At 38.0% G+C, this 12570-nt stretch overlaps 1 protein-coding gene across 1 annotated transcript in view; it reads right to left on the minus strand.

The window, feature by feature from the left end:
- Positions 1-7791: 7791 nt before the first annotated feature.
- Positions 7792-12570, minus strand: part of LOC129050035 (amyloid-beta A4 precursor protein-binding family A member 2-like) — a 44239-nt gene continuing 39460 nt past the window's right edge. The window contains exons 4-6 of the mRNA XM_054531315.2: positions 12007-12145; positions 9072-9161; positions 7792-7849 (exon numbers count right to left, since the gene is read on the minus strand). Of these exons, the coding sequence (XP_054387290.2) occupies positions 12011-12145 (135 nt within the window). The 3' untranslated portion in view covers positions 7792-7849; positions 9072-9161; positions 12007-12010. The remainder of the gene's footprint in view (positions 7850-9071; positions 9162-12006; positions 12146-12570) is intronic.

Consider the following 12570-nt stretch of genomic DNA (forward strand, 5'->3'; position numbering starts at 1 on the left):
GGTTAATTCAGTGTTCCGGGCAACTTTATAGAATATAACTACTGCAAATAATAAGAATTGGCTGCAATTATTTATAAAGAAATAACAGAGATGTAGACAAAACAATTATTTGGATGAGCCAGAGGCAGGCTTCAAGAAGCTTCTGAAGAAACAGAACTTCCGCAGGCACTTAAGGTGTAGAAAAGGTTTGCAAGGAGATAGAACGGCACCTACAGAGAGAGGTCCAGGTAGGGTCAGGAAACGGCATTTCAGGAAGTCTAGAGCAGTAGAAGATGAGGCCAGAACATGGTGCCACAGTGCTTCTCTGCACCCTGTACACACCCTGTACTGCAGAACCTCACTCTCTGCATTTAATTCTTGGTTTCCAGTTCTCTCTTCCATTAAACTGTGAGCCCCTCAAGGTCAAGGTCTCTAAGAAGAAACCATAGCTACAGTCCTCTAAATTTGAAAACAAGTTATTAAACACAGATACACCCAAGAAGACTGTACAAAACTAATGTTGGATTTCAATTGCAGTCATAGAAATTCACAACTGGTATACATTTGCAATCTGTCCAGGATTTTTCTCTGATGACTGCTGTAACTCTGTCATAAACCCTTTTCATTGTTTTAGACACCGACACATTTGTTAGAATGTTTGGGAAAGACATTCTAAAAGAGCAAGAAAGATCTTGATCTTTTTTGTGTAACTGATTGATTGGTTGACTGACTGAGATGGGATCTCATTATGTAGCCCAGGCTGGTCTAAAACTCCTAGATTCAAGCGATCCTCCTGCCTCAGCCTCCCAAGTGGCTGAGATTACAGGTGCATGCCACCATGCTGGGCTCTAGTGTGATGTATTTATAAGGCTTAAACATATGGTTCATTATACAAGGCTGCCACCTCAGAGTAAAGATTTTTTTAAATTCACCCTAATAGACTTATTTCTCTATATGCAAGATACAATTTTACCATAGTAAAACACAAGGAAACATACTGATATACATATATGTTACAAAGAGGATAAAAAAAGCAATATAATTTTCTCCACAAAAGCTTGCAAAATCCTGGCCAAAACACAGTAAACAGGATGTTAAACTCACAGCTTACATTTCTCCACTGAGACCTATGAAAAACAATGCCAGTTTTTGTACAGTCACAAAGCTAAGCACTGTGAGAATTTACAAGATTTGGTTAACTTGTATATTCTCCCCACCCTGACAGACAAGTCCCAAAGGAGCCTAGCAGTTTTACCCCAACATTTCAATCTCCTCCAACCTCCAAAATAAAACCCTCACAGTCCAATATCTGAATTTATATTTTCAAACATCCAAAATCTTAATCAAAACAAAGAGCAGTGCATTAGCTTTGCCGCCATAGAATTCTTGGTATAATTTTACTTAGGCACATCACAGATGGTACTATTACCTAAAAACATATGGGTAGAACCAACATTACTAGAAACCAAATCGAACATATTATGCAGGTGAAAGGGAATAGGGAGTGTTGTTTTTAAACAGATTCAACGCTGTGATTCTCCACTCATAGGTTAGGTGTGATCAAATCACATAGTGCTGTCCAGCTAAGTACGTCCTATATTGTATGACAAAGTAGGGTAACCAATTATTTATTGAGGATGCGGTGGGTACACAGAGGCATGCCAGAAGCTGTAAAAGACTTCATTCTTGCCCTCAACAAACTTCCAAGTTTGTAGACAGCCTGATAGAAGGTAGTCGAAAGCAAATACTTCAAGCACTATCCATCACAATTGCCTTAGATATTTACTCTACCCTTCTACAAGCCTGAATATTTCGAGGCCCCCTTTCCTATCTCCCATGGACTCTATGGCTCAACATTCTTTACAGCCACAGGCTTTCCTGGACTTCATGTTATTATTGAATCAACATGTCTCACTATCTGCCTCCTTCGCCAACTAAAATTCCACTTTACATCCAACCACCACTTTGGCTTTGAAGCCACTGCCTGATACTGACACTTTGTCGATGTAGAATGACTTTTCTTATACGTCTCTGTCTACTGATTAGGATCCTACTTTTAGTAGAAACAGTGCCATTGACTTCCAATCAACTAGTTTCAATAATATCCGAAATACTGGATAATATTTGACAATACTCCCAAAACAAATAATGAGTGATGTTCTCTCAAATACATGTATAATCAAATGTGAAATTGAGAAGATGGGGGCACCTTAGACTCAGAGATTGTATTCAGGCCTTTGTAGATGATGCATTTATTTGACATAATTATGCATTTAAAACATAAGTTAAATTGTCATCAGCCTGAAATTTATAGAGGCTTTTGTTGGTGAGAAACCTATTTTATATATAATCGTTTACCCATAGAAATGTTTTTGATTAATGTTATCTGTTAAAGACTTCAGTTCACAGTATTTCCCCTGTTAATAGTATATATGTTTTTGGAGCTGATCTGGAGAATTCGAGGACCACGTTCTAATTGCTATCTGATGCTATTCTGGAAGGACAATTCATTGGCTTTGGGTTGCTGGGGGTTGGAACTTGAAGGCGCATCTGAGTCTAGAGATCTTGCCACTGACTTTTGGAAAGTCTGTTGATTCTACCTTTGGAAGTGCCTTTACATGCCTTATGGAAGGCCGGACATGGTGGCTCACACCTGTAATCCCAGCATCTTGGGGTTATTGATGAATAAATCAATTTGGGAAATGCTTGGTAAATTCAACGGGACCTCTCAGAACAATGAATTTATATGGCCACGATGTTTTTTTTTTTTTTTTTTTTCCCAAAGAGCATTCGGAAGACTTTCTAGTACACCAGTTTGGAAACTGTTGGTGGAGGAATCAGGGTAATTAGGATTTGGACTATTCCAGGTACAGGTTGTCACCATATTCAAGGAATTGTTCTTAGTCTTTGTATATATCCGAATTAACTATAGCAAATTAACAAGCAGAAATATAAGAATTGGGCCTTGGAGGGAGGGAGAGGGCGAGAGAGTGGTAGACAGAAGTTTCCTATTTTAACTATGGTTCAATTCTAAGCATTCTACAATTTCATTGGATTTTTTAAACTAGGAATTACAAGGGTGTTTAACTTCCAAATTCATGTAGCTTTTGGTTAATCTCTTCATTATTAACTTCTAACCTTAATTGCTTCATATTTAAATTATAAGTTTTATGGTGTGGATGGTATGAATTGTTTTTCAATCTTCTGACTTGCTTAATGGGTTAATATATAATTAATGTTTCTCCCACAGTCCACATATGCTTGAGAAGAATATAGAATATCTGATTATTGGGTACAGAGGTCTATATTTGTCCATTATATCATGTCCATTCAGGGGTTATTCAAATCTATATATGGGCATTCTGTGTAACTTACTTATGGTAAGCAGGGTATGTTGAAATCTCCAAATAAAATGGCAGACCTGTCAGTTTCTCCCTGTGGTAATATCAGTTTTTCCTCTGTATTTTGAGTCTATTTTGATAGGTACACAAAATATGAAAATTGCTACATCCTAATTAATAGTCATTTAGCATCAAGTTGTTACTAATGCTTTGTGTTCCAAAATCCTATCTTGTTTGAAACTGAAGCTCCATCACTTGTTTTTGTTTAATGTATACTGGCATATCTTTATCACTCTCTCTCCTTTATACAAACTTTCAATCTTTTCACATCCTCATATTTTCAATAAGATGGATTAAAACAGCTGGATATTGTTTTATTAGTTCCATCTGTCTAAGTGGTAACATTAGTCCATTTACATTTGTTGTGACTGATTAATGTGGACTTCCTTCTGTCACCTTTAGAACTTCCATTTCTCTCACTTTCCAATATAATTTTAATATCTCCTCCCGGGATTCCACCAAGACATATTTTAGACCTCATTCTGATCTCCCTCTCCCCGCCAACCCCACCAACTTCTGCCCTATCATTTATCCTCATGTCTGTCTGTGTAACATACAGACTTACTTTTTGGAGATAATGGTCTAACCAATTAATCCTTTCTTCTGGTGTCTAATCCACCCACTCAGTTTCTTATTTCAACAATTCCATTGTATATTTCCTTATTCCATTTTATTCTGAGACAGAGTCTCACTCTGTCATCCAGGCTGGACTACAGTGGCACGCACCTGCAGCCTTGGCCTCCTGGGCTCAAGTGATCCTCCCACCTCAGCCTCCTGAGTAGCTGGGACTATAGGCAGGTAGGTGCCCCACACACAGCTAACTTTTTTCTTTTTATTTATTTATTTTTGTTTTGGTGGTGGTGGGGTATTTTTTGGAGAAATGAGTTCTCACCATGCTGCCCAGGCTTGTCTGCTACTCCTGGGCTCATGCCATCCTCCCGCCTCAGCCTTGCAAAAAGTGCTGGGATTACAGGTGTGAGCCACCATACCCAGCTATATATTTTATTTCTGTAAGTTCTATTTCATCCATTTTCCTTTCAGGTCTTCCTCATCATTCCTGGTGGTCTTACTGCTCGCTCAATTTTATGAGTCCATCTTTTTTTATATAATAGATTTATTTCACATGTAACTATTTTTTCACAATTCTAATATTTGAAGTCTGTATTCTGTATCTGATAATTCCAAAACCTACAGTCTTTGGGAAACATATTATTCATTGTTTCTGATAATTCTGAAATATATTGGGTTAACTACTTGAATGCTATGATTTCACTGAATTCATAGTTGCCTGCCTTTAGTCTTTGGGAATCCTACAGGCTTAAGTTAGAGATGCTTTCCTACAAAAAGTAACTGTGTCTGCTTCTGATGAGAGCTGTGGAGACAACTAACATGAGACCACTTTACCACCGTACGTAATCCTGACATTCTCTTGGATTCTCTTGGAGAATGTCAGGATTACACAAGGTTCTCAAATTTGGCTCCTCAACCTTGCTCATTTATACACACAAGACTAGACTGGTTAGTATAGGTGGTGACTCACTTCCTCCTACCCTGGAAAAAACAAAACAGATCTCTCATCTGAATGTGATCACAGACTAGGGAATTCCGAAGGTGAATAACTGGAGGCTGTAGGCAGCAGGGAAAGACAGGTGTCCTTCCTGACCATAGAAATAGGTCAGAAGCTGCCCTAAAGGCTGTGTGCTCCAGGATTTCACTATTTAGCTCAACTACCAGTCCCTCCGTAAGAGTGAACGGAAGCTTCTTAGAGCACCATGTTGCCTTTAAACCACAAATTCTTGCTAAAAGTCACGGTCATGGTAAAAAACCTATGGCTTTGGAAGGCTTTCTTGGTCATGTCCTAGAATTAAGGTTAAGCCTGCGTTTCATGGTAACTGAACAGGAAACCAGCCCGACCAACATCCTTCTCCCCCGTGGCTTGCTCTCAGCTCCTCTTGGTCGGGCCTTGGGCAGCCAGACGGTCTGGTTTTAACCCTTGCTCTGCCACCTGTAACCCTGGACAAGTTACCTACCTTCAGTTACCTCATCCACAAGATGCAGATATTAGTAATACCCTCTTTTTAAGTTATTAAGAAGACTGAAAGAGTTAATAAAAAGCAAAAAATAAAAAGACTTGGTAAGCATAGGCACAGAGGGGAGAAAAAGCAATAATAAAGAAATGATACTTCTATATTTTCTATAGATCATCTGTATAACAAGAAGAAAACAAACCAAATGAAAATGAAACAAATTCTCTCAAAAAGAATTAAGTCAAGACAGGCAGAAGGCTCACAAAGTAATATAAAATATATCTTATGGTTTATGTAAAATTCTTAATAAAATACCTTCTTTGCTCCAAGCTGCACTCTGGCTTTGCCTTTGAGTCAGGTGGCATTTCTTTGTATGATGACTGGTTCTGTCGAGTAGGCACTGCTTCAGCCCTACAGAAAGAAGAAAACATCTCTAGAAAACAGCAGCATTCCTGATTCCCACTTGGGAAGGCCTAACAAAATGGCATATGCCTCAACAGCAGCACATCAGTGTTAAAAAGTCTGGAGTCAAGGGGAAAAAGTAAAATTGGACCATTTTCAGAATCTCACCAAAAACAACAAACTGACGTTCCAAGTGGCCTACATGAGCAAATTAGAACCTTAAATAAAGGTCACTCTTAATGCCTATTTTAACATAGATTCAGCACCAAGTACAATCTCATTTTACTGGTTTACCTTTTTCATTCTTGAAAGTAGGAGCTATGAAAAAAAAACACTAAAATTTCTTTAAGAGAACCTTCTACTTACAACCTAACTTACGTAATCAAAACACTCTATTGAAGGTGAAAATTGAGTATTATAAGAAAATAATCACCTGTTTCGTCAGAAGTTCAATACATAATGCTCCTCCACCCAATACATACCTTAAAAAGAAAAAAGGAAACACACAAAATTATCTCGAGAATTATTCCTGCTTAAACAATTTCTACATGCCATTACTAAGAAAGCAAGTACACAGTAAACATGAGAAGAGAACATGCAAGCGCAAGCATGAACATACTTTTTAGGGATATAGGACTATGTGAAACTTAAAACCTCTATTGGTATTACTCTCATGTAATTGCTCTGAAATTCTAGTCAATTGTTTGAAATGGCTCTTAGAACAGAATACTTTGAATTTTTATGATATCAAAAACTAAGAACTTAGCCAAGTATTCCAAAGAATAGGAATAGTAAGTATATTTAGTAAGTATTCCAAAGAATAGGGGCAGAAGAACGCATTTCCTTAAAGTACTACCTCAGAATTCAATTCAGTAATTCCGATGTTGCCTGTAACATCAGAAAACAACTTCCTTAAAAGCATAGCAAGTTGGATTTCCCAAGTTGCTGACCAGGTCGCATTCCCTCCTGCCCTCAATCCCATCTTTGTGTTATACTTTATCTCCAGTTCCATTTTGCTTAGTATTCATGGTGCTCAAGTTTTCACTGTGGACATCAGAGCCTATAAATATATATTGTTCCGGCTCATTCCTGTACATCTTTCCAAGTCATACCTGCTATTCTCCAAAGTCTGTGAATCCCAATATTAATAACTTGGAAATTCAGTTTAAGGTCCTCTTCAGAAGGTCAGTTAGCTCAAGGCAATCACATTTTTCTCAGGACTCTTAAGAAATACTCCAACCCCAGAAAAAGGCCCTTCGTTCTGGTATCAGGAGCCGTGGGCCACAAACACAAATCCGACAGAATTTCAGCCATTTACCTCCCACATCGTCCCTTCCCTAATGTTCTAGCTAAAGCAGGAAAAAATCATGAAAACACCACCTGCAGTCACGAATCCTCCAGTCGCCTGGCCAAGATTTCATATTCCCTTCAAGATACCTCTCAAAGAGGACGTGACAAGGGAGGGGCACACAGGGTGCTACAGGTACTGATAAGGTTTTATTTCTTTTATGTATATATATTTTTTGAGACGGAGTTTCTCTCATCACCAAGGCTGGAGTGCAATGGCACAATCTCGGCCCACCGCAACCCCTGCCTCCTGGGTTCAAGTGATTCTCCCACCTCAGCCTCCCATGAAGCGGGGGTTACATTACAGGCGTCTGCCACCATGCCCGGCTAATATTTTTGTATTTTTAGTAGAGACGGGGTTTCACCATGTTGGCCAGGCTGCTCTCAAACTCCTGACCTCAGGTGATCTGCCTGCCTTGGCCTCCCAAAGTGCTAGGATTACAGGCGTGAGCCACCACGCCCAGCCAAAGGTTCTATTTCTTAAGTTTGGTGTTGGGCATATGGATGTATGATTTAATGTTTTAAAAAAGAAAGATACCTTCCTAGTTTTTTTGTGTTTTTTTTGTTTTAGGCCTGCGTGCTTTATTCGTTAACCCATACGAATCCATAAAGAAGTAGCCATTAGCAAATTCAGGCAATACATACCGGATTCATACTTCAGGAAGACAACCCAGTTGACAACCACAACAGTTTCTATGATAACAAAAGTGAGTGAAAATACTGACATTCAGGTCATATCAAGAAAGTTCAATCATAAGATATATCCACAAGCAAAAACATACACACAAAAAGCTAAGTATGAAGCTTTTAGAAAACTACTACCATCCTTAGAGTAAGCACAAGAAAGTATTCTTTTATGTCTGTTTTTTTCATCAAAATACCGCATATAGCCATAGATTTTAAACCACTACATCTTATCTAGATTCCGTTAACATTTCTTGTAGATCATTAACATTTCTTCTAGATTCCATCGTTATTCTTTTGTAACCTTTATTGTTAGTATCTTAAAAATACTTTATTAAATATAACACATACATTCAGAAAGTTACATAAAATATACCTTAAGGTATACCTTAACAAGTTATTGTAAATTATTTGCCCATGTAACCACCAACCTGTTCCTGAAATATATTCCAGCCAGTATCCAAGAAGCCCCACAGATGTCCCTTTCAGGTCACACATCCCTACCTCCCACCTGGATGGACTCCTTACCCTAACCTCTATGTGATCACCTCTTTGTTCTTAATAGTTTTACTGCCCAAGTATGAATCCAGAAATAAGTGTTTCTCCGTTTTCTTTTCATTTTTGTCCCCCTAAGAAGCCTTTTTAGAAGTTTTCTTCCTAATTCTACCCCCATTCCCCATGGAATTTTAACACCACAGATATATTTATGTCGGTTTATGTTATACGGCCCTGTGGAGGGCAGCAGACCATTATAATAGGTAAGATTTTCTTTCACTCTAAGGACCAATTTTCACTCCACTGCACGTGATATTGCCTCCACTAAGAATGTATGCCCTAACCAACATTAGTTTTCCCTGTTGCTGAACTCTATATAGAGAAAATTGTACAAAATAGGTTTTGGGGGTCTGGTCTCTTTTGCTTAACACAGTGTTCAAGGTTCGCCCGTCTTTCCCACATAGCTGTAAGCCATTTTATGAATACCACAATTCTTCATTTTCTTGGAATGAACACTTCAGTTATTTTCTGTTTGGGGCTATGATAAACGATGCTGCTCTGAACATTCCGGTATCTCCTGGTGCCTATGTACTCATTTCTTGTGGAGTATATATCCACAAGATTCCTGAACCATAGTGTATGAGTATCTTCCACTTTACCAAATTGTTTTCCAAAACACTTGTACAAATATACACCCCCATTAGAAAAACAGAGAGTCCCGTAACAATTTTCTTACCTTAAAAGATAAGTTAAGCAAAATATCTCCATGTCTTCTTTTTCTTTTAAGATCTGAAGATCACTGTGCAAAGGACTATCAGGGTCAACTCTAAGAATCACAAAACAAAAAACAGTTCAAACAAAAAAATAATTTTTTTTTCAACTAACTCAAGAATGAACCAATCTGAAAGCTAAAATACAGCACCTACGGTAAGTTCAAGAAAGAGAAGATCTGAAGCTGCTCTATATCCTCAGGAAAAATAGAGGTCACTATAGCTTCCAGCTCCTTTAGAATGAATGTCCAAAAGAGATCATAATAGCCTAAGTCTAATCTAATAAGGGGGTTCAGAGTTTGCAGTCATTCTAAAGGAAAACAGTCACATGTATATATAATTTTCTCAAGAATTCAAAAGAAGTTTAATATGCTTTCCTAAACTTGTATTATTAGTCAAGTGGTTCAAGGAGAACAACTTGCCATGGACGGAACTATGAAAAGTTAAATCACTAAAAAATCGGTATTTTTCCACAATTGTCTTATATATAGATTTCTAATATGACTCCCACCCCCCACTCCCCCTTTTTTGTTTTTTGTTTAAGAGACAGGGTGTCTCGCTCTCTCACCCAGGGTGGAATATAATGGTGCAATCACAGCTCATGTGCAGCCTTGACCTCTCCAAGCTCAAAAGATCTTCCTGCCTCAGCCTCCCACCATCTATAGTAGCTCATACTACAGGTGTACTACACCAACATATTTTAAAAGTAATAACATAACTACAGCTACAATAAGTGTTAATTATATTGCTTTCAAAACTGGGGGAAAAGTCATAAAAATCAACTTGGCAATCATTCTCTGTATAATGAAATATATTACTCTTATTTACTTTCCAACCAATATTATTCAAGCTTGAACTTTTTCCTAGAAGATAAAAATCATGCAAGAGTTCACTCTATCAAGAAAATGACAAAAAAATTTCGATGGACCTATAAAAACATTTTCAACACTCAACATTTCAAGAAGTAAAAAAAAAAAAAAAAAAGTCCAATTAAATGAAGCATTATGAAGTTTCAAGAGAATATAAAACTAGACACAAGTCTGGTTCATTTCCTATTTCTTATCATCTGAAAAACTCTAGCCAACATGTTCAGACCACCATGGACTCCATGATAGCACAGAATTCAGTATGAGTCTATTCCAAACCCCAGCAATTTTTGAAAATACTAGAAGACACTCAAGGTGACACATTACTAACTAAAAGAGACTTCCATTCATAAGACTACAAGCAAGAATATTATGCAGATGGTCTAGTTCACACATTGACACACTGAGAAACACGTGTACCTACATGCAACTGGTTTCAGTTTTTCAGTGTGGGGACTTCTCTAAAGATGAAAACACATCGATATCTTATCCTAAGACTAAGTAGAAATGGAACTACTTTTTAGTCATGTGAAACTAAAGGTTTTAAAGACTGCACTATACTTTGAAAAAGAAAAAAAATCAAGTTTACGAAGATCTTACTTCCTAGATATGTAACCATGACCTCATTTCCTATCCATAAAATATGAGAACTTTCTCCTATCTCTAAAATATGAAGAGTACCTATTTCACACAGTGGCTATGAAGACTAAATGAGAGGATACATAAAGTATAAAGTACTTAGCATAGTATCGGTCATGCAAAAGTGTTCAATAATTTATACTTGTTTTGAAGATAACTCAAACTGGAATCGATCACAAGACATGGAAAGTACAGTAACATTACTTCAAATGCTACCAATTCAGTTTTTTAAATAATCAAGATATGAGAAATTGACTAAATTTCTTTCCTCTAGGAAAAATTACTAATTAAATTAATACATAACTAAGACTGAAGGAGGGAGAGTAATCTATCTGGTTTCAACACTTGGCATCTACTTGCCTAACAATTCATTCCCTGTTTTGGAGAACCTGTGCCCAAGACAAAGTAACTGGTCCTCGGCTTTCGTGGAGTTGGTAAATAGCTCTAATACAAGGCACGAAGTAGTAAGTGTTCAGACAATCATCTGACATTTCCCTCCTCTGTCTGAGCATTTCATGTATATACACACATCATTCTCATCGATTTTTCACAGCAGTCATCCAAAAGGTATGTACTGTCTATCCATATTTGAGAGTTGAGCAAAGTGAAACCAAAAAAGGTGTGTTTGCCACCAAACTCAGTGTTCCTTTCACATCCTGCCGCTTCACATAAAAGAGATGTTAAGTCAGAAGAGAAGAATTAGTTTTGATTTGGTCAGAGCAAGATGGACCAAAGTCAGCTTCATGAAGGAGAAATAATTTGAGTTGTGTTTTGTAGGAGAGAATGAATGTGAATATACAGATGCCACAGAAGGAAGGTAAGCAGAGAAAACAGCATGAACAGGCTGGAAAGGGGCATATACAGGGATCAGCAGGTGGTTCCAGGATGTGAAGAGCAGATGAACAGGGTAAAAAGTGGCTATTCATAGATGAGAAAGATAACCTTGGGCAAGAGAACATATGACCGTGGCTAGGGACGGTGGCTCATGCCTGTAATCCCAGCACTTTGGCAGGCTGAGGTAGGAGGATCGCATGAACTCAGGTGTTCAAGACCAGCATGGTCAACACAGTGAGACCCCATCTCTACTAAAAATCTAAAAAATTAGCCTGGTGTGGTGGCTCATGCCCATAGTCCAAGACACTTGGGAGGCTGAGGCAGGAGGATCGCTGCAGCCTGGGAGATCAAGGCTTCAGTGAACTATGATTGTGCCACCACACTCTAGCCCAGGCGACAGAGCAAGACCCTGTAGCAAAACCAATAAACATGTGACTGAATCTACCACTAAGGCAGGAATGGAGGAGGAGAGCAGCTGAGATTGGCATGTTCATGAATTGCCTGGTATTAACTATAATTACTTAAACAAAAATCCAGGCTCTAGCTATTTATACACACTTACACATTTAAACGGTCTTGCCTTTCAGTCTTCCTAATTTCTCTAATATTGCCAAATTTTCTTTTTCAATTCCTTCATCCTCCAACTTTTTCCCACTAATGGGCTCCGCTTTCATCTCGTAGTGATCTAAGTCTTCTATATCCTGCAAAAAGAAGAAAAATGTTAGCTTATTCAACCTATTTTTCTTCAGCAGTTTCTTATGCCAAAAGTTAAATTATTCTTGACTCAATGGGGGACAAGAAACAGAATATATCTATCCTACGGGGAGAGAGAAAAAGCCCCCACATTCCATTCAAGAGGCTCCCGCCTTTTATATCCTAGATTTTATTTAAAAGCTAGACTCTGCTTTACAAAAGCTAGACTCTGCTTTACTTTAAAAGCGTTACAAAGGTTACAAAGTCATAACTATTATGAAATAAGCCATCATTTATTTATTTACTTCTTTAATTTTTATTTCCTTTTTTAAAACAGAGTCTCACTCTGTCACCCAGGTGGGCGTATACAGGGGTGATCTCTGCTCACTACAAACCCTGCCTCCCAGGTTCAAGTGATTCTCATGCCTCAGTC

This window comes from Pongo abelii, chromosome 16 (assembly GCF_028885655.2).
Source record: "Pongo abelii isolate AG06213 chromosome 16, NHGRI_mPonAbe1-v2.0_pri, whole genome shotgun sequence".
Classification (NCBI taxonomy): Eukaryota; Metazoa; Chordata; class Mammalia; order Primates; family Hominidae; genus Pongo; species Pongo abelii.